This window comes from Berghia stephanieae, chromosome 4, assembly GCF_034508935.2.
Source record: "Berghia stephanieae isolate SIO BIC M18660-M18661 chromosome 4, UCSD_Bste_1.3, whole genome shotgun sequence".
Lineage (NCBI taxonomy): Eukaryota > Metazoa > Mollusca > Gastropoda > Nudibranchia > Aeolidiidae > Berghia > Berghia stephanieae.
The window spans coordinates 41,568,906-41,595,867 of NC_088363.1; the positions used below are offsets into that span (position 1 = coordinate 41,568,906).

At 33.8% G+C, this 26,962-nt stretch overlaps 1 protein-coding gene across 7 annotated transcripts in view; it reads left to right on the top strand.

The window, feature by feature from the left end:
• Nucleotides 1-26,962, top strand: part of LOC144970595 (serine/threonine-protein kinase Nek1-like) — a 45,324-nt gene that overhangs the window by 3,186 nt on the left and 15,176 nt on the right. For 4 of the 7 annotated variants that reach the window (XM_078910381.1, XM_078910378.1, XM_078910379.1 and 1 more), the window contains exons 4-32: nucleotides 905-965; nucleotides 2,436-2,477; nucleotides 3,074-3,129; nucleotides 4,087-4,170; nucleotides 5,448-5,515; nucleotides 5,853-5,939; nucleotides 6,261-6,315; nucleotides 7,376-7,419; nucleotides 7,757-7,837; nucleotides 8,082-8,157; nucleotides 9,223-9,307; nucleotides 9,660-9,756; nucleotides 10,599-10,662; nucleotides 11,871-11,939; nucleotides 12,357-12,407; nucleotides 13,350-13,418; nucleotides 14,027-14,086; nucleotides 14,541-14,661; nucleotides 15,569-15,785; nucleotides 19,155-19,263; nucleotides 19,614-19,659; nucleotides 20,651-20,784; nucleotides 21,051-21,143; nucleotides 22,147-22,191; nucleotides 22,994-23,062; nucleotides 23,925-24,052; nucleotides 25,064-25,147; nucleotides 25,636-25,687; nucleotides 26,279-26,507. In XM_078910381.1, the coding sequence (XP_078766507.1) occupies nucleotides 905-965; nucleotides 2,436-2,477; nucleotides 3,074-3,129; nucleotides 4,087-4,170; nucleotides 5,448-5,515; nucleotides 5,853-5,939; nucleotides 6,261-6,315; nucleotides 7,376-7,419; nucleotides 7,757-7,837; nucleotides 8,082-8,157; nucleotides 9,223-9,307; nucleotides 9,660-9,756; nucleotides 10,599-10,662; nucleotides 11,871-11,939; nucleotides 12,357-12,407; nucleotides 13,350-13,418; nucleotides 14,027-14,086; nucleotides 14,541-14,661; nucleotides 15,569-15,785; nucleotides 19,155-19,263; nucleotides 19,614-19,659; nucleotides 20,651-20,784; nucleotides 21,051-21,143; nucleotides 22,147-22,191; nucleotides 22,994-23,062; nucleotides 23,925-24,052; nucleotides 25,064-25,147; nucleotides 25,636-25,687; nucleotides 26,279-26,507 (2,476 nt within the window). Of the gene's footprint in view, nucleotides 1-904; nucleotides 966-2,435; nucleotides 2,478-3,073; nucleotides 3,130-4,086; nucleotides 4,171-5,447; nucleotides 5,516-5,852; nucleotides 5,940-6,260; nucleotides 6,316-7,375; nucleotides 7,420-7,756; nucleotides 7,838-8,081; nucleotides 8,158-9,222; nucleotides 9,308-9,659; nucleotides 9,757-10,598; nucleotides 10,663-11,870; nucleotides 11,940-12,356; nucleotides 12,408-13,349; nucleotides 13,419-14,026; nucleotides 14,087-14,540; nucleotides 14,662-15,568; nucleotides 15,801-19,154; nucleotides 19,264-19,613; nucleotides 19,660-20,650; nucleotides 20,785-21,050; nucleotides 21,144-22,146; nucleotides 22,192-22,993; nucleotides 23,063-23,924; nucleotides 24,053-25,063; nucleotides 25,148-25,635; nucleotides 25,688-26,278; nucleotides 26,508-26,962 lie in introns of all 7 variants that reach the window. The other 3 variants (XM_078910377.1, XM_078910376.1, XM_078910375.1) reach the window with 1 other exon arrangement.

A 26,962-nucleotide genomic window follows, 5' to 3' on the forward strand; every position in this document is an offset into this window, starting at 1 on the left:
AATGAATGAGTGAAAGGAAATAAAATGCAAACTTCAAATCCACAACCTCAAAGTCAATGTAGACAAGAATGAACTAACAACAATCAACAAAGATAATAATGGGAGGAAAACATCCAAGGAAGTTGTTTCACTGCTTGGAAACAAAGAAGACTTTTCACACTGATAACATCTTTCATTGTTAGCCCTTAATAAGTTTTCCTATTTATGAAGCAGAACAAACAGAACCAAGGTGAAAACTCTAATGAAACGATACAATTCATCAATAAAATCTGTCCTTTTATATAATTCGGGCACATTTGCATAAACCAAACCTGACGAAATCAAGATGGATGCTTTTTATAGAAATCAATTAAAGCGTGTACTTGGCATACACTATCCTACAAAGATAATAAAAGATTATTAAACAAATTCAGCGAAAAGCTAATTATGTGAATTCAAATTCCTGAGCTAAGGTCAAATTCCTGAGCTAAGGTGGAAACTTTTCAGTCATATTCTACGTTGCAAGGCGGAAATTTCCTCCAATAAAGCAATGACACTCTATTTTTCTGCCGAGCTATTAAAGATAAGAATTGAGGTGCAAGTTAGAGACAGTTGGAAGATCTTCACCACAAGAAAAGAGAAACGACCGAAGCTGTGAAGTTGGATTGAAGGCAGAAGGTATTAAGTCAGTCAGTAAGTCAGTTTGTTTTATATGAAGTATTAAACATTGCATGGTTGAATGTTGACCTTGTCATTGCCTTAAAGAGAAAATGAAACAACTTTAGAATACATTGAAAAATTAATTGAAGAAAAAAGGTTGTATTTGATTTTGCTATTGCTGTGATTATGTTGTTGGTGTTGTTGTTATTGCTGCTGTTGTTGTTAAAAAGAAATGATTTATTCTGCATGTCTTTCTGTTTGGTAGGTGGCTGTGCTGGCTCAGTTAAAACATCCAAATATTGTATCGTATATCGAGTCCTTTGAAGGTAATTCATGTCCTGCATCTTATCTTTACTGATATCTGTATTCATGATTTATACTCATTTTATATATGTCTAGTATTTTAGTTAAATCTAAATTTGCACCAATTTAGTAAATGTGTCTAATTTTCGTCATGATTGATTTTTCTTTGCATTGCCACTAACTATCAATGAACTGTCTAGAATTGTTGTTTCTGGGTAGTATGTTGTGAACATCATATTTGCCATGATTAGTATATTTATTGTTATTATTATTATTATTATTATTATTATTATTATTATTATTATTATTATTATTATTATTATTATCATCATCATTACTATTATTCTCATCATCATTATTATTAATATTTTTACTTCTACTAAAACTACCACTACGACTGCTACATGCGGCTATGTGGTCTTGTGGTATGACACTCGCTTTCGGTTCGAGCCTCGCTCAGCGCATAGTTGAGTCCTTGGAAAAGGCTCTTTACTCACTTTCTCTCACCGTACTCAGGTGTAAAATGAGTACCTGGCCATAACAGCGTCGTCTCTGTCTGATAAAAATTGTAATATCACCTAACAGGCATCATGTCCAGTCTTAAATGTTTAGTGTTGCTGTTGGCCAGGGACCCTCTGTAAAGTGCTTTGAGCACTTTTAGTGGATATTCTGCTTTATAAAAGCTCAATTTTTAAAAAACTACTACTACTACTACTACTACTACTACTACTACTACTACTACTACTACTACTACTACTACTACTACTACTACTACTACTATTACTACTACTACTACTACTACTACTACTACTACTACTACTACTACTACTACTACTAGGTCTACTTCTACACTACTACTACTACTACTACTACTACTACTACTACTACTACTACTACTACTACTACTACTACTACTACTACTATACTACTACTAATACTACTACTAATACTATTACTACTACTCTTACTATAAATACTACTTCGATCTTCATCATGACCATCATTGTCATTATCAATAATGTTATTGTCAATATCCTGTTTGTATATGAATCTTATAATTTCTGTTGTGAATATATGTTACAGAAAATTGAAAAAAATTATGGAGAAAATATGAAAGAAATAGATAATTTTATAAATGGTTAATTTCTAATTGGGGGTCCAGGCAGCTCAGTTGGTAGAGCACTCGCTTCACAGGCAAGGGAACTAATATTGATCTCGAGTTCTGTCAAGTTTTTTTACGACCTCCCTGTCAACCGAAGAGTAAATGGGTAGCAGGGTCTGTTATATCTGGTGGAAAGTACTTTGCGATAGACTAGCATCATATCCAAAAGGTAGCAAGCAATTGCTATTGTCCATTTCACGCTTTAGAAACTGGGATAAACTCTGGTTCCATGTGCCTTACGGCTCTAAAGGGCTACTTTTTTTCATTTCTGATGTAACATGAACATTGGTCACACAACATTATTAATTTTCTTTCTTGATTTTATTTTCAGAGAGAGGAAGTTTATACATCGTCATGAATTTTTGTTCTGCAGGTAAGGGCTCTATCCTTAAGTTGTATTGCATTTCTAGTGACTTTAGGTAATATGCACACCATATTTTAGTAATGCAAGATCAAAGCTCGTATAATATTATTTTTTATATTTTTTATAACTTATGATGTTTTATCTTAATTTCCAACGACCTTTGGTATCAAATTCCGTTTTCTTTTGAAGACTCACCAAATCAATTCCCAATATTTGACTTAGAGTTGGATTATAAAATTATGAGCATTAAATGTCAAAAGCATGAAGTTCTGACAGAACTAAATGTCATCCTTCACAAAAAAAAAAACCCACAAAAAAACAATGAGATGAATAGTGAATAAAAATTTCATAGCAACATTCAAATTTACTTTATTTTAATGATCCCTGACTGTTTGACATTTGTCTTTTTCAGCAGTCAATAGCTAGGTAAATGTGGACACATTTTTTCAATGAGACATTCAGGCAGATAAAAGGCTTTTGGGTGGAATTGTGATAAGAAGAGGGAAAATTCAAAAGTAATTCAATGGATAGCACCACGACAACTCTAAAAATAACAGCAATGATAGAACCAATCAGTAATTTGTTTGTTTTTCATCGTCCTACAGGTGATTTGTACGGAAAGATTAATGAAAGAAGAGGGATACTATTTCCAGAAGATCAGGTGAGAATACAACAAGGACAAAATACTTTCTTCAACCAGTTTCTTACAGTCATTGTCAATATTTAGCTTTTATCTGATAAGTATTTGTGGTTTTGTACAATCATTAAAATATCAAGTGATAACCCCTAGACTTGATTTTGGTTAATGTATTTTTATCCAGTTGTGTGCAAACGAGAATTAATCGTCAGTTTGTGGCTATTTGTCATATTTTGATAATGGGAGTTCAAACGTTGCGAGTGCCTTCCCCCTTCTCTGTCTCATCAATTTTAGGATAAATGGTATTCTGTGGACATCAAATAAAAAGCTTTTATTTACTCTTCGCATCAATTTTTCACTGTCTCAACAGAGCTTGTTATCTTTGATATTATCACTATAAATTTCTCTTCATTTGTAAACCAACCTTCAAATTTTCTGTATGGTGTCCTTTAAAAGTTTTCTCTTTTACATGTCAGATTTTTTTTATCTATGACAACCATGATAACTCATTTGTTTCATTCTGGTTTAAGTAAGCAAATATTGTTGTTTTATTGTAAGGAGTTTTTCATAATAAAAAACAAAAAAAAAAAATGGTGTACATTTTATCCACTGTGTGGCTATGTGATCTTGTGGTATGACACTCGCTTTCGGATTGGAAGGTTCTGGGTTCAAGTCTCGTTCAGCGCATAGTTGAGTCCTTGGAAAAGACTCTCTACTCACATTCTCTCACCGTACTCATGTGTAAAATGAGTACCTGACCGTAAACAGCGTTGTCTCTGTCGGAAAAAAAAAATTGTATTATCGCCTAACAGAAGTCATGTCTTGTTCTTTATGTTACGTGTTGCTGTTGGTCAGGGACCCTTTGTAATGCGCTTTGAGCATGTTTAGTGGATATTGCGCTATATAAAAGCTCAATTTTATTTATTTTTTTATTTTTTTTGGTACATTTGATCCACTTTCTTATATTGATTTCCATTCCAGATTTTGAATTGGTTTGTCCAGCTGTGTCTTGCAGTCAAACACATCCATGACAGAAAGATTTTACACAGAGACATCAAGTCACAGGTGAATATCTATCTCATCCCTATTGGGTGTTCATAAAGTATGGGTACATGGTGATGACTAATAATTGTGCGGCTATGTGATCTAATAGTATCACACTCGCCTTTGGATGAGAAGGTCGGGGGTTCAAGTCCCACTTTGAATGTTGCACAGTTGAGTCCTTGGAAAAGGCTCTTTACATTCTCCCACAGTACTCAAGTGTAAAATGTGTACCTGGCTATTAGCAGCATTGTCTCTGATGGAAAAATTGTAATATTGCCTAACAGGCATCATGTCTCGTCCTATATGTTAAGCGTTGCTGCTTGCAAAGTGCCTTGCGCACGGTAATTGGATATTGGCTATTAAAACGATCAAGTTTTTTTTGTTTTTTTTTAATTCCTCTTAAAAATAATTCTTTTATTCACTTGGGATTTAATTGAATGATAGTTTCACATCATATGACATCTTCAATGACGAAAATTATCTTTCAGCCAAATCTTTACAATCTAAATCTTCTGGGCGGGGTTCCTGACCTCCCATAGTGGGAGGACATACTGTGTCTTCTATTCCCCTATGTCTGTTTTCCAACATGCTTTCTATCTTTGTCTTGGAATGAGATTACTGGGTTTTGTCCTGGCCGGAGTCCTAGCTGGGAGGGAAACAGTCAAATGCATTGTTATTGTTTTGGGAAATTATATTTTTTTCCTTGTAAATCATCTCTCTGTTATGTATTATTATATTTGTTATTTTGAATATATAATATAAGCATTTGAGTGTATTCCTCTGTGTTGGATTTTGTGCTTGTGTCCGGATGAGACTTATAGGTGATCTCAAACTAAGTACATTGGTGGTACTTGGAATCTACATCTGATCCCTATTTGTTCCCAGTTCCCCTATGTCTTACTTTTTATTGGGTGCTTTAATTGTAATTCTAGAACATTTTACTATTCCATTTTCTTCCTTTTTACTGGCGCTGATATAACCTAAATGTGTTGCAAGTGCCGTAAAACCTTTAAAAACAAACAAAACAATCTAAATCTTGAATTGATAAAGAAAGATAGATAATAAAGAAGTGCATGTACCCATACTTTGTGGACACCCTCTATATATCTATCATGTCATTGATGTTTTACTTACCAGGCTGTAATTTCTATTATTGTAACTAAACAGGTCCTGCTACTTTCTAACACAATATTTTGTAGATTTTACCTGTTGTAGCTCAGTTCTTTTAATAAATTTCCTTTATTTTTTCTCTCATCGTCTCTATTCATTTTAATGAATTTCTTTATTTTGTTTTTCAGAATATTTTCCTCACTCAGAATGGAACTGTTCAGCTTGGGGATTTTGGCATTGCTAAAGTTTTGAACTCGTATGACTTTTATATTTTCATTTTTACTTATTCACCTTCGTTTAATAAGTTTTATCATTATCATCATCATCATCATCATCATCATCATCATCATCATCATCATCATCATCATCATCATCATCATCATCATCATCATCATCATAATTATCATCATTATCATCAGCAGCATCACCATCTCCATCTCCATCTTTATAATATAATCATTATTGTTGTCATTGTCATAGTGATGATAATTGTATTAATAAATGAACAGTGATTGTGAGGATCAAATTGCATTTTGTTATGTTTAATTTTTATTTGTTAACGGGATCTCTATTTTTGTCCCTTGTCTTTATAGAACAGCCCAGCTTGCCCACACATGTATAGGAACTCCATATTATCTGTCTCCAGAGATTGTAGAAAATTTGCCGTACAACAACAAAAGGTAATTATAATACACGTCCTCTCTCATGGTCCTCATAAAATGTTTAATTTGGTTTAGTCTCCATGTTGGTGGGAATTTTGGAGAATTGAACATAAGTAAGTTTGACATTTCCTCTATTATTTTAGAATTAAATTTTAAATCCTTAGGTACACAAATACGCAAACAAAATTTTCTTCTCAAAGTTTCACCTGTATCGAAATATAAACAATTTTACATTAAGATAGGGACAAATATGCAAAGAAAAATGTGTTCTATTATAGTCCAAAGGTCACATCTCATTCATGTCTGAGTATACTGATATTATATTAATTATTATTTCAGTGACGTCTGGTCCATGGGGTGTGTCTTGTATGAATTGACGACTCTGAAACATGCAGTAAGTTTACCTGGGTCGGGTTCCTGACCCCCCATAGTGGGCATGGAGGCACTTACTGTGTCTTCTATCCCCCTATATTTGTTTTCCAACACGCTCTCTGTCTTTGTCTTGGGATGAGATTACTTGGTTTTGTCCTGGCCCTGGCTGGATACCCTAGCTGGGAGGGAAACAGTCGAATGTACAGTTAGAGTATTGGGAGAAGATTTTTTTTTGTCTTGTAAATCTTCTCTCTGTTATGCACTTTATTGTGTATTGTTTACCTCTTATATATGATTTGTAAACATTTGAGAGTGTTCCTCTTAGTGGAGGACCTAAGTTTGTGTCTGGATGAGACTGTTAGGTGATCTCAAACTAAGGACACTGATAGTGTGTGCTTGGAATCTACATCTGTTCCCTATTTAAACCAATTCTCCTTTGTCTTCCTTTTCTTTGGTGCTTTAATTGTCATTCTAGAACTTTTTACTATGCCATTTTCTTCCTTTTTACTAGTGCTGATATAACCTTAATGAGTTGCAAGTGCCGTAAAACACTTAAAATCAAAATCAATCAGTAAGTTTTCGTATATCTTCATTGTGATTGGTGGAGTAAAAATCATTGAGTCTTTTTTAATTTGATTTGTCTTTTATTTCAAATCCGTTAATTAATTATGACAATAGAATGTGTGGAACTAATTAAGTAATGTAGAACATTTGATCAAAATTTAACTAATTATTATATATTTTTAGAAATTCGTATAAGTTACTGTTACCTGTGTAAGTTTGAATTCTTCCTTTTTTAAATAATAATAAAAAAATTTTAAACATTTTTTTGGTTTCTCTGATCATTTTAAACTACTTTTATGATGCAAATCATATGATGGGAAATGTCATTTTTGGCCTTAGTTTATTTTGTTTTTATCTCTGGGTTTGAAATTTTACCCTTGGATAATTTTCACCGATAGGAAAATCATTCTTGTTGTATTGGTCTCCATAATTAAACAATTTATTGACAGGTGATGTAAGCAAGCTGCAAGTTTCCTTTGTTTTGAAATGTTGATTTTTATTCTCTTTTTTTTCCACAGTTTGAAGCAGGAAACATGAAAAATCTCGTCCTGAAAATTATCCGGTAAGTTGCAGAAGACATTTGGTGTGGTTAGATATTGTTTTTTAAAAAATTTATGTATGTAGGAAATTTGACTTTTTAATCTTGATTTTTGATGTATAAAGACCTTGTTTATGACTTTTAACAACCAAGGAAATTAATTTTTTGTTTAATTATGCCAAATTCAAGTTCTTCCTTTTAAGCCAAAATAAAAAATTTTGTCTGGCAAAAAATTGGACATTCAATTTATTTTCCATTTTACTAATGATAAGTAATAGATTTATGCCAACACGTCAATATTCGATTTGGATTTGAATGTCAACCCCAGATCCTTGTACAATGTAATGCTTTATATTTTCAGGGGAAGTTACCCACCAGTGTCATCCCAGTTCAGTTATGACTTGAGAGGTTTGATTGCCCAGATGTTCAAACGGTCTGCCAGGTTGGTTGGAGGAATTTGTTTTGGGACAGAAAAAGGAGCTAAATCAATTTTCTTTTCATTTTGAAAAGTATTCTTTGTTGGTTTCAACAATCTTTATATATGTTAGAGGTTTGGTATTTAACAAAAATTTTTCTGAATTTCTGCATTTTGTGTTTTTAAAGAATTATTCAGTTTTATCATTTAATTCCCCCCTCCCCTTTCCCACCCTCACACACCTTCCACCACCCCGAATTCTTTTGTTCAGGGACCGGCCATCTGTCAATTCCATTTTGAGAAAGAATTTCATTATGCAAAGAGTCAGAACGCTTCTATCGGCTCAGGTAAGATTTTTTTTTTAATGTTTCCCGGTCAGCTTTATCATCAATGGTCAGGTTGATTTTCTTTCGATTCAATTAAACTGAATATTATCTTCAAGAGAGAAAGAGATCTCTCTTTTTTTTTTTTATTTAGATGCTTTCATCTTGGTGGTTGTTCATAGCACGATATAAAAGTGTCAGAATTTTTTATGTTAATTTGTTGGTGATGGATTATGTTTTTTACAAACTATGCCCTTCCATGCAAAGAAGGAATACAGATAATCTATCAAAGTCTGATGTCAACAGGAATCACCCATGTTCGTCCAAACTGAGAAAATTAGGTGCTAATAATCTTGCCCAAGGAAAAAAACAGTGTCTGAAGGAGGGCTTGAACCCAAGACCTTAAGGATCACAGTGCAATGCCTTAAACATATGGTTATGTGAATGTGGATTATGTTCAGAGAAAAATGTTTTATTTGAAGGCCGTGGCTAGTTATGGATGACAGCCAATACCAAATTATGAAATCTAATTCATGGATAACCTTGGAAAATCTTCTTTCTACTCAGGTTACAATAAGTACGATTCGACTGACAGTGACTGATAATGCGACAATGTGGTCTTGTGGTATGACACTCGCTTTGGGATCAGAAGGTCCTGGGTTCGAACCTCATTCAGCGCATAGTTGAGTCCTTGGGAAAGACTCTTTACTCATATTCTCTCACCGTGCTGAGGTGTAAATTGAGTGACTGGCCGTTAACAGTGTTGTCTCTATCTGAAAATATTTTAATATTGCCCAACAGGCGTCATGTCCCATCCTAATTTTAAGTGTTGCTGTTGGCCAGGAACCCCTTGTAAAGTGTTCTGAGCACATTTAGTGGATATTGCAGTATATAAAAGCTCAATTTTTATCTCTTGTGTTGAAAAAGCTCTCGCAGGCAACTTGAAGTTTAATCTGCATAAAGTGGGAATGAGATTGGATGACTAAATAGAGTGTACTTTTTGTTTTTGTCGAGATTATTACAAAGGATATAAAATTTATTTGTTTAAATATATTTATGGTTTATGTTTACTTTCTATTTTTGTTACAGGATCTAGCAGAAGAATTCAGTCACACAGTCATGCACGGACACAAAATTGCCAAGGCTTTGCCTGCTGGGCCCAAACCGTCGGCTGGTAGGGACATTTTTTTTGTTATGGTTATTATGTAAATCAAACAATGTTTTTTAGTAGATTATAGTTATGACCGCAATAATATCGAGATAATGATTCTGCTGAAAATGGTTTTGGTGCGACAGAGATGCTGTATCTGTTTTTCCTGCTGCTGCTGATGAGAATATTGGCGATTGTGGTGATGGTGGTGATTATAATGATGATGGTGAAGGTTATGACAATGATGATGATGATGATGGAGATTATGATGTTGATGAATTGTAATGATAGTGATGATCCCAAAGAAAGTAATGACAAAAATTGTATATTAAAAAAGCAATAATTTTCTTCAATTTTTGAAAACCATCGATTAAAGATCCTAACAAGAAAGTGGGTCCCTCACCCCGCCCTGGGTCGGCCAACAAACGATATGACCCTGCTGCTGTCTATGGTGCCAGTGTCTCAAAAAAGAGGTGAATGTTGATGCTCACTTCGTTTAAAAAATATTTTGATGCAAATTTAACAATATATTTTATGTTTTGGTAATGAGAAAAACCTAAATTGCATTACCCACCTCAACATAAATATTTTCATTTGAATGTTTTAAAATATTTTGATGCAAATTTAACAATATATTTTGTGTTTTGATAATGAGAAAAACCTAAATTGCATTTCCCACCTCGACATAAAGATTTTCATTTGAATGTTTTAAAATATTTTGATGCAAATTTAACAATATATTTTGTGTTTTGGTAATGAGAAAAACCTAAATTGCATTTCCCACCTCAACATAAAGATTTTCATTTGAATGTTTTAAAATATTTTGATGCAAATTTAACAATATATTTTGTGTTTTGGTAATGAGAAAAACCTAAATTGCATTTCCCACCTCAACATAAAGATTTTCATTTGAATGTTTTAAAATATTTTGATGCAAATTTAACAATATATTTTGTGTTTTGGTAATGAGAAAAACCTAAATTGCATTTCCCACCACCTCAACATAAAGATTTTCATTTGAATGTTTTAAAATATTTTGATGCAAATTTAACAATATATTTTGTGTTTTGGTAATGAGAAAAACCTAAATTGCATTTCCCACCACCTCAACATAAAGATTTTCATTTGAAACACAGAACCCATTCATTATTTGTATAAATGATTTGTTTTTTTGTAAAGCGTCTTTTAACTGTGAAAACTTTATTGATTGTTTGGGCAGAATGCCTGAGTCATTAAGTATTTTTGTGAGATTTTTTTATTTTGTTTAAATTGAGACATCATTTAATTGTTTAAATCTTTGGTGACTTTTGGACAGAATGTCTGGAGACAAAATGAAAAGGCCGAGCACTCCTGGAGGTCGACCCATTCCAGGACAGGGGGTAAGATGCAACTTTTACATTTGTCCTTCATCGATATCTGCTAAATTGATTAAATATCTTATAAATGGAATCATTTCTCTGCCATTTAGTGTCTCATTTGTCAAAAGTATTCAGAAACCGAAACGTATGATTTTTTGTTATTTATTGTGTTGTTTGTTAAAGTATAGTAGTAATTACCACATGGCATTAGGAAATGCTGTAGGCATTCCGTGAAGGATTATAGATAATCCATCAAACAAATGTCTGATGTCAACAGGTATCATCCATGTTGTCCAAGTGAGCAAATCGGGAGTTAATAATCTTGCCCAAGGAAAAAAACGAAAGTGCCTGAAGCGGGGTTCGAACCCGGGACCTTCTGAATCACAGTGCAGTGCCTTAACCACTTGGCCACTTCATCCCCTATATTTAGTCTAAAGCATTGGAAATATGTCATTTGACATGTTTTGGATGTATGTTCTAGTATTGTCTGTCTCTGTGTTTAAATGCCAAAGATTTTGAAACGCACCACAATTAGCAGTGTTAGATTAATATGACAATGACTAATAGCTGATTTATGAACAAAATTTCGGTCTTTGAAACTTTTCAAATTAAACTAGAAAATGACACCAAAAGTCAGTCAGATGGGCTTTTGCCAATTCGTGACACAAGAATTCACTGGAGCCAACTGATATTGGTATGGACAGGAAAATACCACATGTTGAAATTTTTTTTGTCAGTAACAATTATACAATCAATCAAGTGCCAGGTCTGTTGCAAACATCAACGGTCTTTTCCCTCCAATCCAGTCATCCACTCAATGATACAGGGGGTCCCGATAGCTCAGTTCGTAAAGCTCTTGCTTCACAATCAAAAGGACCGAGATCAAGCCCAGATGCAGTCAAGATTTTTTTCTGATCTCCCTGTCCACCCAGCAGTGATTTGTTAGCTATGTCTGTTAGATTTGGTGGAAAGTACTTTGAAATTAACTAGTGTCCTATCCAAAGGGTATCAAGAAATTGCAATTGTCTGTTTCATGCTATAGAAATGGGGATAAACTCCAGTTTCATGGGCCTGACTGATGGCTCTGAAGAACGACATCTGTAATGAGACTTCTTGCATATGGCTTTCTTTTTCTTCCCCAACTTCTCCCTTCTATTTTTTTTCTTTACAGTTATCCGTATCATTATACCCAAAATAAGATGGAATTTTCTCTCTCTTTTTTGATGCAGGAATGGGAGAAAAGGAAAAGAGAGCGAGTAGAATTGGAACAGAAGAGACGACTTGAAATGAAGAAACGGGTGAGTGTGAGGAATTCAGACAGTGTGAGGGTTATGAACAAACCGAAAGTCTTACAGATCACTAAAGTCTTTTCTGTCAGCTTTATTGTAAAAGTGTCAGTGCCCCTTAATGGTGAAATTGTTTTACATTTATTAGTGATTTGTTTTGTGTTGATTTCAAGGCAAGGGGGATCTGAAATGTTCTGTGAGATTTTGGTCCATGAAATGCAGACCAGGCTGTTTGGAAATCAAAATTTTACCATTCCTATTTTTAATGTAAATAAGCATTGATAAAGTTTATTTATTCAGTCTCCCTTGACTTTACTTTAATGTTTCTTTAGGTCACTGAAATTTGACTCATGTTTTTGTATTTCTTGACCATTTTGATTCATTCAGTAATATAATGCACACTGATTTCCTTTATTTTTGTTTTAATAGGAGCAAGAATTGAATGAGAGAAGACATAAAGAGATTATAGATAAACAAAAAGTAAGTCCTACTACCTCACCATTATCGTCATCGCCTCCATCATCTTTATTATTGTGTCCAGTATAAGGATAATATTATGAATGGATTCACAACATGGTCTAGATTTTGGTTCAAGAGTTCAATATACCAATAAGAAACTTCAACTGAAGCTCCTCGAAAAAGGCATTTCTCACATAATTTTCTCATTGTATCAAAGAAGGACATTAAAACGTTTTTAAAATATACTGGCTCCTAGAATAAAAATTATTCCCTTTATCCAACCTCAAGGGAAATTTTCCTCCAGTGCTATTCCAAGGGAAGAATGGAACAGCACAAGCTGTGTTTTTTCGTCCTGTGAGAAAAACATACCCTGTCATCAGGAGTTGAAACAAAAATATTGTAAAGTGCTTAGAGTGTGGTGTTTACTATGAATCAAAGCTGTGTAAGCAGACTATTATTCTTTGTTTTCTCTTTTTTTTAAAAAACTGTATCATTTTCGTTATGATCCCGTGGTCTCCATGTGACAATATCATCATTCAAAGTGAATACAAAGCTGCTGGAAGCTGTGAACTGTAAACGTATTGTTAAAAAAATGAATGTAACAGCTTCATAAACGAACAAATTACCAAACACAGAATATTCTGGGCTCAAAAGCCTTCTTCAGCCAATAAATAAAATACATAAATCCCAGGAAAACATTAAAACATCATTTTAAATATGGACAGACAGCACAAGAGTATAAGGCACATGAAATGTATTTGATTACAAGTCATGCCTTATACACTTCTGTCGTCTGTCATCTGTCCACATATAAAGTGATGTTTTAAAGCTTTTACTGATTTTGTTATTGGTGAAGAAGGGTTCATTCCGTGTCTGGTATTTTCTTTCTTTTTAAATCTGTTATATTCTTTCTTTGTACAATACTTATATCATCATTCCTATCGTTGTCCATTCCATTCTCAGCAAGCCAGAATAAATAAAGCCAGAGAGGAAGGCTGGAAGAATTTGATGGATCCACACAGAGTGGAGGAGGTGAGTCACTAATGGGTGTGTCTGGTTGTCTTGTCCTCATTGGACTTCCAACGTCTGGTGTCATGGATTCAAAAGATAATGAATATAAAGATTATTATGTGAAGCTTGAGAAACACAAAACTGGAGTTAGTAAACTTTTCCTCTTTATGAAGATGAAAATGGGAACAGGTTTATTTCAATTAAAATTGATTTTGTAAAATGGAAACATGGAATGTCATTTTTTCCATCTTTTGTGTTTTCAAATCTTGAGGACATAATTATGGTGATACAGGGCCATAACCTAACACCGTTCCACACTACATAGAGTATGCGTTTATCTTCAATGTTGAGGTTGAAACAGTATGGATTGGATTGGATTGTATAACCATTATTTTATCAATGTCTTTTACAATAAAGAGTTACATCCTTTCATCAAAGTATTGTTGACTTGGGTAAAAGGCAAGTAACCTTAAAACAAATTCAAATATAATTTTTCTGACCAAATGTGCTTTGAAAAATTGTTACTGTAAAGATTTTGAAATATTTCTTTTCAGGTCTTCTGTCTTTTTTAGTTGTCTTAAAGCATTTATTATTTTCTTTTTTTTTGTTTGATTAAAATTTCTTCACAGAATCGAGCAGCATCAAGAGAAAACAATCATCCACGACCACTTCCTGTTCCAAGACAGAGTGTGAGTTGTAATAATTTCTGTTTATATTGCATTTGTTTTGAGGAAAATTTAATCAAAATCTCCCTTTTTTCTCCCTATATCCAAATTTCTCTCTCTTTTTTTTTTGTTCTCATGAATGCTGCCTACATTGCAACTCGAAATTTTGACCAACAGGTCACAAGTTGAGACATACCACTAGACCATAAAGCTTGCACTCTACTACCCAATTTGACCATTGATTTTTTAATGGTCACTCCTGAACAGGTTTTAGCTGTGCTTCACATACCTTACTTATGACCTTGACCCTATTACAACCGGCATTGTTTGTTAAAATTTTCCACAAGGTCACTGAGTCTCTTGACACCTTTATTTATTTTTTTTTAATTTTTTGATATTGTAAAAATACAATGAGATTCTGTTTTCTTTACTTTTTCCTCCCAATGTTTATTTTGTCTCCATTTTGTCCTCATGGCAGAATGAAAGAGATCGTGGGAATTACGAGGCTTACAATGACTTTCTAGGAAAACTTCACAATCGCAACACGCCCTCACCAGGACCTGCTGTGCCTGCACGCAATGACCATCGAAATATTGATGGTATGGGCATTTGGTGTAACTGTTTTTGATGTATTGGTTGTGTGGTCATGTGATGTAACTGTTTGTGATGTATTGGTTGTGTGGTCATGTGATGTAACTGTTTGTGATGTATTGGTTGTGTGGTCATGTGATGTAACTGTTTGTGATGTATTGGTTGTGTGGTCATGTGATGTAAATGTTTGTGATGTATTGGTTGTGTCGTCATGTAATAGGGAAGAAAAGTGTGATGTTAAAAAACTGGTTTCAATCTCTTTGAAAGTGTAAAATACCTCTTCCTTGGGACTGGATACGTGCCTTATGTAATTTATCTCATGGTGTCAGAGGGCATCATATTTTCTAGTCTATATAATATGCTTGTCGTCAGTAAAGATCATCCATCCTCGCTCTTTTACACCCCGTAATCCTAAGAATCTGCCAATATATACTACAACTGAAATAGCTTTGTCACCTTTCTGTAACCTATTCATTATTAGTACTCCGAAGGACTGGTTACAAACACTTTTCCAACGATTTAGGAACCAAAAGAGTAGGGGGTTTGATGTCACTACTTTTCTTTCCTCTGTAACTGTTTATGATGTATTGGTTGTGTAATCATGTGATGTAACTGTTCATGATGTATATATTGTGTGGTCATGTGATGTATGTAATTTTCTTCATATATACCGACCAACTTAATTATGCAAAGAATAACTGTCGAATTTTGTCGTTAATGATGGTTGGTTTTATCTCTATACTAGATTTTTATTTCAACCTGTTTTGATAATGTCTGTTCAACTCTTTTTTTAATTCTTTCAAATCAATGCTGAGTTTTTAAAGCATCCAAAAACTTCTAAATGCATTAAAATTCTTTTTGTGCATTTAGCATTAGTACATTTGATAACTGACCAGAAATTATAAATCTTTTCAGTTGTTCATGTTGGCCAGGCGAGGCCCCTACCAGCAGCTCCCAGGAATGTGGCAGTGCCAATACCACAACCACGCATCGAGAACCATCATCATTATCAACCACCTCCTCATCATAAAATACAGCAACCACCAGCACCAGAGAGGGCCCCACCTGTACCGGCCCATCACGGCCCACCGCTAGGAGTGCCAGCGGCCCTGGACCAGGCCGGGAGAGACAGGTATAGCTACAATATGTAAGTGTCTTTTGTCCGCAGGGAGTGGCTGGGTGGGTGGAATCGACAACTTTATCTGCCTGACGCTTTTCCTTTCCACCCTTGGTGACTGCTGTGTATTTATTTATGTGTGTGCACTCTGCTGTCTGTGTGTAGTCATCTCTGAGCACACTACTTGGGTTGCTGGAATGTGTAGTGTTTTCCTACAGGGCAGAATTAGGAATTAGGCCTAAATATTACTCAATGGACAGTAAGTTTGATGACGTCATGATACATAGCCTTCATAAGTGAAATACTAATTTTAATTTCTCATTTTTTTCATAATTGATTTACAATAGATTTTTTTTTTTTATTCAAACAATTTTATTTACATGTAGGCCTTAATATTTAATTATTTTATTTCTTTTACAATTACTTTACTGAAGTTTTTTGTTTTCGTTCCAGAGTAGGCTAGTCTCAGCAATTGAAATATTTTGAGTAAGTTTTTTATCCAGAACAACTCAACTCGTAAAATTACAGTCGTAAAATATTATAAAGGTTCGAAAATCAACAAAACAAATATGTTTTTTGTTTGTTTGTTTTTTTCATTTTTAATATTAATTTATTTTTAAAATTTTATGTGCATCGACAGTACTTAATACTCAATTCTGAATAGATCAACTTGAATTTAATACAAAGATAGAAATCCTACACAATTAACAGTGGAACAATCAGAGTAAATAACACACAACACTTTTATATCCACACAATCATTCATCCACCTCAATAACTCGATATTGATATTTAAATCCAGCCCTGTCACTATCCAATATTTATCCACAAATTTCGTTATAAGATCTTCCTCTAATATGCCACATCTCTTTCAGTTAAGACTTTTCATTCTGTCCAGTTTATTAGATCTAGCTGTTATTAATTTTTTTTTTTTTTTTTGGTTCGTGTTATTTTTTTTTTTGTTATTGTTTTTTTTTTTTTTTGTGTAGCTTTTTTTTACGCTGAAAAAGAAATTAAAACTCAGAAGTCCAGCTCTTTTCTGACCAACTATACAAGATTCTATTTATTCCAATAACTTCTCATTATTTCTGATAGCAATAGAATTAGCAGCTTGTAACTTTGAATGATTCACTTTTTTGCAGCTTTTGACAAGTTATACTCTTTCTGATATCTTTATATTTCATCTTTATTTCGTTTCATTTCATATATTAGTGTGTAATCCATTTGAATGTGTCTAACAAGACTATTTTTGATTTTCTAAAAATGTCAATACAACTTTTAATTCCAGCCAAATTCATCATTAGAATCATTCTCTGACGTAACAATATTCTTCTTCCTTCGAGCGAGAGTGATTTAAAAAAAAAAGTGGGTTCCAGTATTGACAATTGAGTTACTATCACTATTTTGCAAATGACATATTTTCTGAATCACTATTTTAGATACATTGATAACATTTTGAGAGGATTTCGGATCTTTTGAGGCTAAAATTGCTCTTTAAAAAACACTAATGTTGTACAAGATTATAATGATGAATTTATGCCCATCGTGAGTTGTTGTAATTGTCTGATGCTTAAGAATACTGTAATGATTTTTAGGCCCAACAATCATTTCTGCTGGAGGTATGTGTGATTTAATGTTTAATCTTTGTTAATAGTTGTACTTACATCGTTGTGCTGAATCAATATAAGTACACAAAGAAATAAAACTCTACCCGAAAGTCATTAATATTTAGCTGTGTCAGGATTTTATGAAAGGCTAAATATGTCATACACATGGTAATCATGGTAATGATGTTGTATCTTTTTGTGTCATCTCAACACCGATTGATGACTAAATGTTTTGATACAGATTTTTTTTAAATGTTTAATAATTTGCAGAATGCTATAATGAATTGTTCACATTAGATTAACAAAAACATAGTAAATTATCAATATGACACCTTGTAGTAATTGTGTTATTTTGAAAAGAGAAGAAGATTAAGATACGATACATTGCATGAACTTACTAAATTATTTACATAATGTATTGATCGAAAATGAATAGAACCATGTCAAAAAAAGACAAAAACAAAACAAACAAAAATACAAAACAATAACAGGGAACACTTCAACTCTAAAGTCTCCCACAGCAAACAATTAAAACAACATGAAATGGTAATAGGATTCGTTTGCGAGAGCTGAACTGAAAACGTGCCTTCTGGGCCATCCTAGCACTGATATTATTACCTCATTGTGTTATTTTTGTTGTAGATGTCTGTTGTGTGTTGTTGGTTGCTTCCTGTGTCAAGTATTCAATCTTTTAATGTTGATTTCCAGTTACTTTATTGGTGATATTAACATTGTCTTCAACTTTTTACTAGAATGTTCCACTCATAGTAACCAACTCAGTCATAACTAACCAAAATTTTTAATGCTTAAAAAAATACTATTAATAGTCATTGTAATTCATGTATACTTTTTAAAAAATCTTGTTCTGTTTTATCATTAAACTATATTTTAATTTTCGTTCTATAGATTGTTTTTATTAAATATGTTGTTTTTGCTACTATTTTACAAATTTAGTTTAAACTCTAGAACAGTAAAAGTCCTATATTGTAAGTCAGACATATCGAATGGTAGATAGACAGTTGATGACTAATTATTGCTTTTAATTTTTTTGAATTAACAATTGATAAACGGGAGTCTTAAGTCTCATACATTTTTCACAACAGACTCAAACCCAATCTTACGTTGTGATACGCTTGCCAGAACTGCTGTAAATCTTCTATTAACACCAAAAACTACAAATGTTTTTCAGGTAGATTGCCCTGGATAGCAATCTACGGATCAATATTATATTAGTTTGGAAATAATATAGAATTTTTATTTTGTCTGAAAGTCATGATTTTATGATTTGTTAGAACCAATTTGTTTTGGGTTTGTTTTTTTTTTGACAAAGGATCAACGAAGATTTTATTCATCGAGAAGAACTTTTTGAATTGTCAAATCTCTTGTAATTTCCTTGTATTTGGATTATATCGACTCTCTCATCCTATTATTGTCTACTTAGCTGAATAACCATTGAAAAAATAAACGTGAAACTGATTAATCAATTTTGTCCACATTTGATTATGTGAATGAGTTTTCCCTATAAAACATAGATCATTATTGATTGTAACCATTCTTCAAATTTTGAACGTTGCAATAAGAAATCAGGAAAAATCGTTTTAAGTCTGAATACCAGACATTTATAATGAAATTCTTCTCTGCTCTGGCAAATTGAACAACACTCAATAAATCTTTGGTGTATTTTGCCAGTATAAATGAATGATCTGTGGCCTTGATGTCGGTGTTACGCTCATATACGATTGTTTTCATCCAACTTTACCTCAATTTTTTTTCTCAGGCAACTCGGTGCCCAAGCAGCCCAGAGAGCAAGGGTTGTGGAAGATTATTATGAGAGACAAAAGGCAGCCTTGTTGAACAAGAAAAGAGCTCAGCATGACATCTTTGGAGTAAGTCTAGGTTGTAGATTTTGATATTCATGAACAATACATTCCAGTTGACTACATCGGCAAACCTCTTGATTTCTGTCATTGAGAATAGTTGTCAATAATATTTATCAATATAGATTGAACGAAATTGATGTCACTCAGGTCTTTGTTATTGTTTTTTGTCATCCATGTTTATGAGTAATTCTCTCTAAACTATATTAATCAGACTATAATCGTTCAAGGTTACATATAGTTTTGAGTATTGATCCTTGATACTTCCGGATGACAATGTTGAGAGTTTCTTAGCTACGCGCACATTATCTATGTATTTTGTATTTTATTTGTTACAAAATGTTTTTATTTGTCTCTAGTATCGCCCATCATCTGCTGGTCAAAGAACACCCGTGCCCGCACCGAGTGAGTTTGTTTGTATTTTGAAATAATCTATTTAGTCATCAAGTAGTTTCTCAAATCAATCAACACATCTTGTTAGAGGACATTAAAAAAAAAATATTCTTCTCTTACTTTTATAGAATATATTTAAAAATATAAGGCCATTGAGCTATAGCTTATTCAGGTGTTGTAACTTTTAACAGATACTCTCTCTTTAAATGGAAGCTGTTTTATTACGCAGTAAAATGCTAACATTGTTGAAGCGTTTTGTGGGGCTGACAATAATTTGGATTTGGCGTGACTATCAATTACTGGAATATGGGTGGGGATTAAGGTCTGGTCGTGGTCATTGGGAGAATAAATACATTTATTAGGTTTCATGTTTCTTTTTTATTCTCAAGATTTTATTGTAAAGTGCATAGAGTCCTTCACTAGGAATATGCGCTATATAATCGCATTTTATTATTATTATTATTATTATTATTATTATTATTATTATTATTATTATTATTATTATTATTATTATTATTATTATTATTATTAATTATTATTATTATTATTATTATTATTATTATTATATTATTATTATTATTATTATTATTATTATTATTATTATTATTATTATTATTATTATTACATTTTATTACATATCAAAACAATCAAAGATTTCATTTTTTTATCATTTATATTCTAAACTCAATTTTCATAGTCCAATTCAGCCAGTACTTAATACTGATTTGACACGTTAAGTCACATATTGGTCTTAAGATATTTCTGTTATGGAGAAAAAGTCAGTTGTTGTCATGAGAACTTGAAAATTTACCATTTGAACCTGTCACAATGCTGGCACTAAGACGAGATGAAGTAAGATTGCATGTATTAATACAACTTACTAAAAACATTCATTTATAATTGTATAAAATAGTACACTCGTTGTCTGCCAAATAAAATATGATCTTTACTTTTCAGCTTTGACTTTTTGTCATCTTATATTATTTTGTTTTGTTTTTTACAGACAGAGGACCTAGTCCAGGTGGAAGAGGGGGAAGAGGTGGTTGGGCTGGTGGTGGTGGTGGTGGTGGTGGTGGAGGTGGAGGTGGTGGTGGTGGTGGTGGTGGTGGTGCATTAGCAAGGAACAGAGAAGAACAAGTGAGTAGAATTGATTTACTGTTGCTTGTAGTGTTTAATGGTTGTTATTTGAGTTGTTGCCAACAGTTGAGCTTATCATTTTAATGTGTATGAATTCTAAATGTGAAATAATGAGTCACATTTCAACGCAATTTTTTTTATAGTCATCTAATTCTTATACAAACCCTCTAAAATGAAAACTAATGTATTCCTTCACATGTGATTCACGATGTCTGTTTGTGATGTGTATTTTATTATTAATTTTTATTGTTTCTTGAATATTGCAGGAATATCTAGAAAAACTGCGTCAAATTCGAATACAAAACATGAAGGACAGACACAATATAGGACGGGCAAGAATGGTGGCTAGTCCAGATCCTGTAAGTATCCAGACGTGTCCAGGAAATGTGTCTACATTGTCTCAAATTTCACAGATCCACGGAATGTTCAACAATCCAGTAGTAGTTGTGGTGATGATAGTAGTAGTAATAGTAGTAGTTGTAGTAGAAGTAGTAGTAGTAGAAGTAGTAGTAGTAGTAGTTGTAGTAGTAGTAGTAGTAGTAGTTGTTATATTACCGAATGAATGGATCCACAAAATGAATAACAAGCCATCAAGTGTTACTCATTCTGCAGATTGGTACTACCACTACTGTTACACTATTGATGGGTATTCTATGGTTCCATGGAAAGCGTTGCCCACTTGATCAATCACCCAAATCAACAGAACGTGCCTCACATATTCTTTTAGAAACAGATATAAAATTGATTCAGAATTGACGCATTGTTATGTGTTCTGAGGGACTCCTGATAGCTCAGTTGGTTGAGCACTTTCCTCACACGCAACATTACTGAGATCAATTCCAAGTGAAGTTGAGATTTTTTCAGACCCCCCTGTCCACACAGCAATGATTGGGTAGCTGGGTCGACTAGATCTGGTGACAAATACTTTGCAATAGACTAGTGTCCTATCCAAAGGATAGTAAGCAGTTGCTGTTGTCAATTTCCTACTATAGAATCTGGGATAAATTTCCGCTCCATGGGCTTTATAGCTCTGAATAACTAACTACTTATTGTGTTCTGAACTGAGCATGATGAATTTGTGGAAATGTGATATAAATGTTCATATTATTCATTTATTGGAAAAGAAGGCAAGACCAGGAATTGGTATGGGAAAATGACCAGTTGGTACAAGTGACTTTCTTGATTAATCCCGTTATTTCATTTTTTTTTAATTAAAAAAAGATTGTTTTTTTATCATGGATTTGAAAAAATGATGTTTACAATTTAATTCCATAACACAAATTAATGTATTGTGGGACTGTGTTATATTGAATAATGGGATGTCATTATTTGTTTGTTTGTTTGTTTTTTTTTGTTTCACAGTCTGAAGATGCAGAGAGCAGAAAGAAAAAAGTGGAGGCTTTGAAAGTAAGAATTTTATTTTGTAATTTGTGTAGACTGTCATAGATAAAATTAGTCATTTACATTGCACAATGCTGGGCACTTTTTTATGGTCTTAATATAAATTGTGGCTGGCTGCGAGAACCCGGAAGGTTGACCAAATTTCATAAATTGAGTTATGTATGCAAGCGGTGCGACAACATCTTTGTGATCATTTACCACTTTCAGTTTAACTGCAAAAATCTAGCTATTTAATCCGAATTTTGCAATTGACATTTTCAAGCTTTAATACAATCATGAATCGATTCTTAAATGGTTTAAGAAGCATTATTCACAAAAATAAAAACTTTGTTAGAAATTCACTTTTTCTACGATTTTGGCTCATATCTCGAATCGAAGCTTGCCACAACCTTCAGGGTTTTCTCAGCCAGCCTCACATATTATTTTGTGTCTATATATACTCAATATTCTTCAGAATTTGATGGGTTTTTTTTTTTTTAATTGTGTTTTCACCAACCCATTTGATTTCTATAATGTGTAATTTTGACACAAGTCAATTTTTGACCCAAGACAAATTTTTGGTTTTGTATCTTGACTGTCTCCTACTGCAATCTCTACATGTTACAAATCACCAAATTTATTTAATAGCTTTATTTTTACTATATATTTGCTTTTTGAAAAAATATAAACCAGTCTATATTTTTTATCTTTGAACATAGTTCATTTGATCTGTATACTGACTTTAGATAGCCTATTAGATTTGTAAGGACGTCACTGTAGAATAGACCAATCACATTTTGTATTTCTTGTTTTTATTTTAAACGTCTAGAATCAGGCGGAGCAATGGGCAGAGAGAAAGAAAAACGAATTGGAAAAACAGAGAGCTGAACTTATCAAAGTAGGATTATTATCTTGTTAGGAATTTTTCTTTGCATTTAAAACTTGCCCACAAAAGTCACTTCTTGAAGTGTTTTGCTTACAATTCTTCTATATTGTTTGAATCATGTTAAATTATTAAGTGCTAATTATAAATAAGCTTTTATTTATTAGACTTATAAGATGTGTGCATCAAGGCAGTATTATAGAAATTTAATTAATTTTTTTTTTATTAATGAGACAATAATGAAATCATCCATTGTACTGTTGACGTTAAAAAAAATTTTCGAGACTAAATTATGGTAGTTGCCGATATTGTGGTAATGTTGTTGTTGGAGAGGTCACTGATTTATTTCATCCATGTCTCATTCACCAGATTATTTTCTTACAAGTCCTGTTTGCTATAATCATGTGCTGATGGCTTTTGATTTCAAAATGACAAAACTTTGTTAATACAGCATAAAATTGGACGTCTGGAATTTATTTTTATCTAGATATCAAAAAAGTTTTAAAATGTTTTTGTTTGATGGATTACTCCGAATCGAATATTTGTTTTAATCTCCAAAAGAAAAAAGAAATAAAGAAATTAACTGTGTAAAAATGCGAAGAATGATATTGAATTGAAGTAACAAATCATATAAATATTTTTACAATTCATGATGTTTTAAAATTGATTAAAATGACTGAGATTTAACCATAACCAACGATTAGATATGAATCTGATAATGCAGAATGTTTTCAAGTCAAACTTTTTAAAAAGTAGAATTAAATTTTTTTTGTTTGACAATTAATTTGTATCATCCACAAAATCATCAAATTTTAACATCAAATTTATCTACACGCCTTCCCCTTCCCAATCCTCCACTCAATTCTAATTCTTTCAGCGTGGAATATCCCCTGGTCAACCGGTGGTGGCCGCTTCTCCAGCCGTCCCCATCACCGGGGCCCTCCATGCCATAGGGGCCTCAGAGAAGGCAGAGAAAGAACCCCTGCTCAAAGACCAAAACAAACCGTAAGTCATTTGATGTTGACCTCACATTATTGATGGTAGAGATCCATCCTTAGTTGCTAGTGATGGATTGTAGTGTAACATGGATAGAAATGTTCATGTGTCTGTATGTGTGGAAACTAACAAAAATGTGAAAGAGTCCCTGGGCATTTGGGAGTCATATCTCATCAAGATGATACAGAAACTAAAACTTGCCTTTTTTGGACATATCAAGAGATACGAAACCTTTTATAAAAAAATTCTAGAGGGTATTGTGGAGGGTAAAAGAGGGAGAGGGAGACCAAGAAAAAGATGGTCACAAGACATAAGCAAATGGATGAATAAGCCATTGACTGAATGTGGAAGGATGACAAAGGACAGAAGCTTGTTTCGATTGGCAGTTGAGGAGGCCACATGCAGGAAGGAAAAGCCATGATGATGATGTGTGGACAATTTTAAGGACATGTAAAATCGACCTTTTATAAAGTGTATGTGTGTTTGTGTTTGTGTTTGCTTGTGTATGTGGTTAGGTGTCTGTGTGCATTTGTTTTTTATATGTGTATGTGTGTTAATTTTTTATCGAGGCTGACTTGGATGTTATTCTGTCATTTATTTTGTTTATTTGTTACAAAAGTTTTAAACATTATTCTGTAAGTCCATATAATTCTGTCAGGGGTCCCGATAGCTCAGTTGTTAGAGAACTCGCTTCACATGCAAAGGGGCTGAAATCAATCCCTGGTGAAGTCGAGATTCTTTTCTGAGCCCCCCCCCCCCCTCCCCCCTTGTCAACCCAGCAGTGATCAGGTAGCTGTGTCTGTTAGATCTGGCTGAAAGCACTTTGTTATAGACTAGCGGGTAGAAAGGGTAGAAAGTAACTGCTATTGTCCGTTCACGCTGTAGCAACAGGGATAGATTCTGGCTCCATGGGTCCAATGGCTCTGAAGGACTACTTTTTCATTTATTTTTTTTTCATCATACTTCACCATGACCCCTTACCAAATTCATTTGTGTGTTTGTGTCCATCTGTGTAACCAGACCAGCTGTTCCGTTGACCAATGCCATGCAACAAATTGGTGCCAGTGTGATGTCCAGTACAGAGGATGGAGATGAAAGACCAAAGTAAGTGACAAATGAACCCCTGTATTCTACATCCACATTTCATAATAAGGTGTTCTGACATCAAATTTCTCTTTTTATACCAGTAATGAGCAGAGGGTGCTGCCTGAAGCCTGAGATCGTGGAAATACTAAAGAAAAAGTGAAAATTAAAAGGCTTTTGACGGGAACAGCACAGACAATGGACGTTTCAGGTACAAACCCTTTCATCAGCAAAACAATAAACAAAGGAATATTGGTTTATTGTTTTGAACACAAAGGGTTTGTACCCGAAACGTCCATTGTCTGTCCTGATTCTATCCGAAGCCTTCCCATTTTTACCTTTTCATTTGTCTTTATATACCAGTAACGTAGGTAAATTTAACAGCTAGAGGTGCCTAAATGAGCCAATAAAATGGAAAGAAAAATAAAGTGAGTGATTGCGACTCATATTATAACCACTCTAGAGGCCCATTGACATTTTAAAATGTTTTGTTTATGTTTTTTCCTCAGAACGGCCCAACAGAAGAAGAAAGACAGTATCCTGAAAAAACTCAATGAAAAGGTAATGGTGGGGAAAGGAGAGGGGTTGGAAATGTAGAGGGAGTGTGTCTGTGTGTGTGTGCGTGTGGGGGGGGGGGGGGGGGGGGGGGGGCACATGGATACAATGGAATCTTGTCATGTCGGTTTTCATCAATGCATCCTTTTTTAATTTTCATTTTCTAATCCCATATAATTATTTCTCAAATTTATTCAGTAATAAATAAAATTCCCTTTATTCATCCCATAGGGGGAAATTTGTCTTTAGGGTCTATTCCAAAGGAAGGCTGTAATAACCCAGGTGTGAGCCGCAGTGCAGCGCCACAAAGTGAGCTAGGGCGAAGTGGCTTGCTCAAGGCCACACAACGAGGTGGGTAGTCGAACCCGGTACCTTTTGGATACAAAGCATAGACCGTACCGCTGAGCCACACTGCCCCCTTATCTGATAATTGTTTTTTTTTTTGTTTTTGTTTTTTGTTCAATGGGGGTCAACTTATTGTAGATTACAGTGTATCAAATTTGTTTTCATTGGTGGTCATTGTTTGAATTTATAATAGAAATCTGTAGAGAGAAATAATTGAGTTAGTTATTGGCATGTTATTATTTTTCCCTGAAGGGTCCCTCTCGTGGCAAATGGGGTGCCCCTGCCTCACCGGCACTCAGAGGTCCGGACGAGGAGGATCCCATCAGACGACAGTGGGGGACCCCGGCTAGTCCCACCCTCAATTTGGCCAGACAGCAGGAATCAGAGGATGAACCAGCCTCGTCTAGATCTCGGTGGGGAGAGGGGAAGAATTTAAGACTGAGTGATGTCCCCTTAGAACAGACAGCCTCTCAGATGGAAGGTAGGAAGAGTTGACTTTATATGTCTTTATCCAGTTTGACAATTTCATTTTGTACTCAGTATAAAAAGGAGCAATTAGAGCTGAAAGCTACATCAATGTTTGTCTGTGATATGATATAATTTATGCAGATTTGTGGTCTTCTGGTATAACACTGGCCTTCGGACCAGAAGGTCCAGGGTTCAAGTCCTGCTTTGAGTGGTGCATAATTGAGTCCTAGGAAAAGGCTCTTTTTTCACATTCTCCCACTATACTCAAGTGTTAAATGAGTACCTGGCTGTTAACAACGTTATTTCTGTTTGTAAAGAAAATTGTAATATTGCCTAACAGGCGCCATGTCTCGTCCTTCATGTAAAGTGTTGCCTTTGGCTAGTGACCCCTTGTAAAGTTCTTTGAGTACATGTAATGGATATTGGAAAACATAAAAATGCTCAAATTTTATGAAAAAGCTAGAGGTT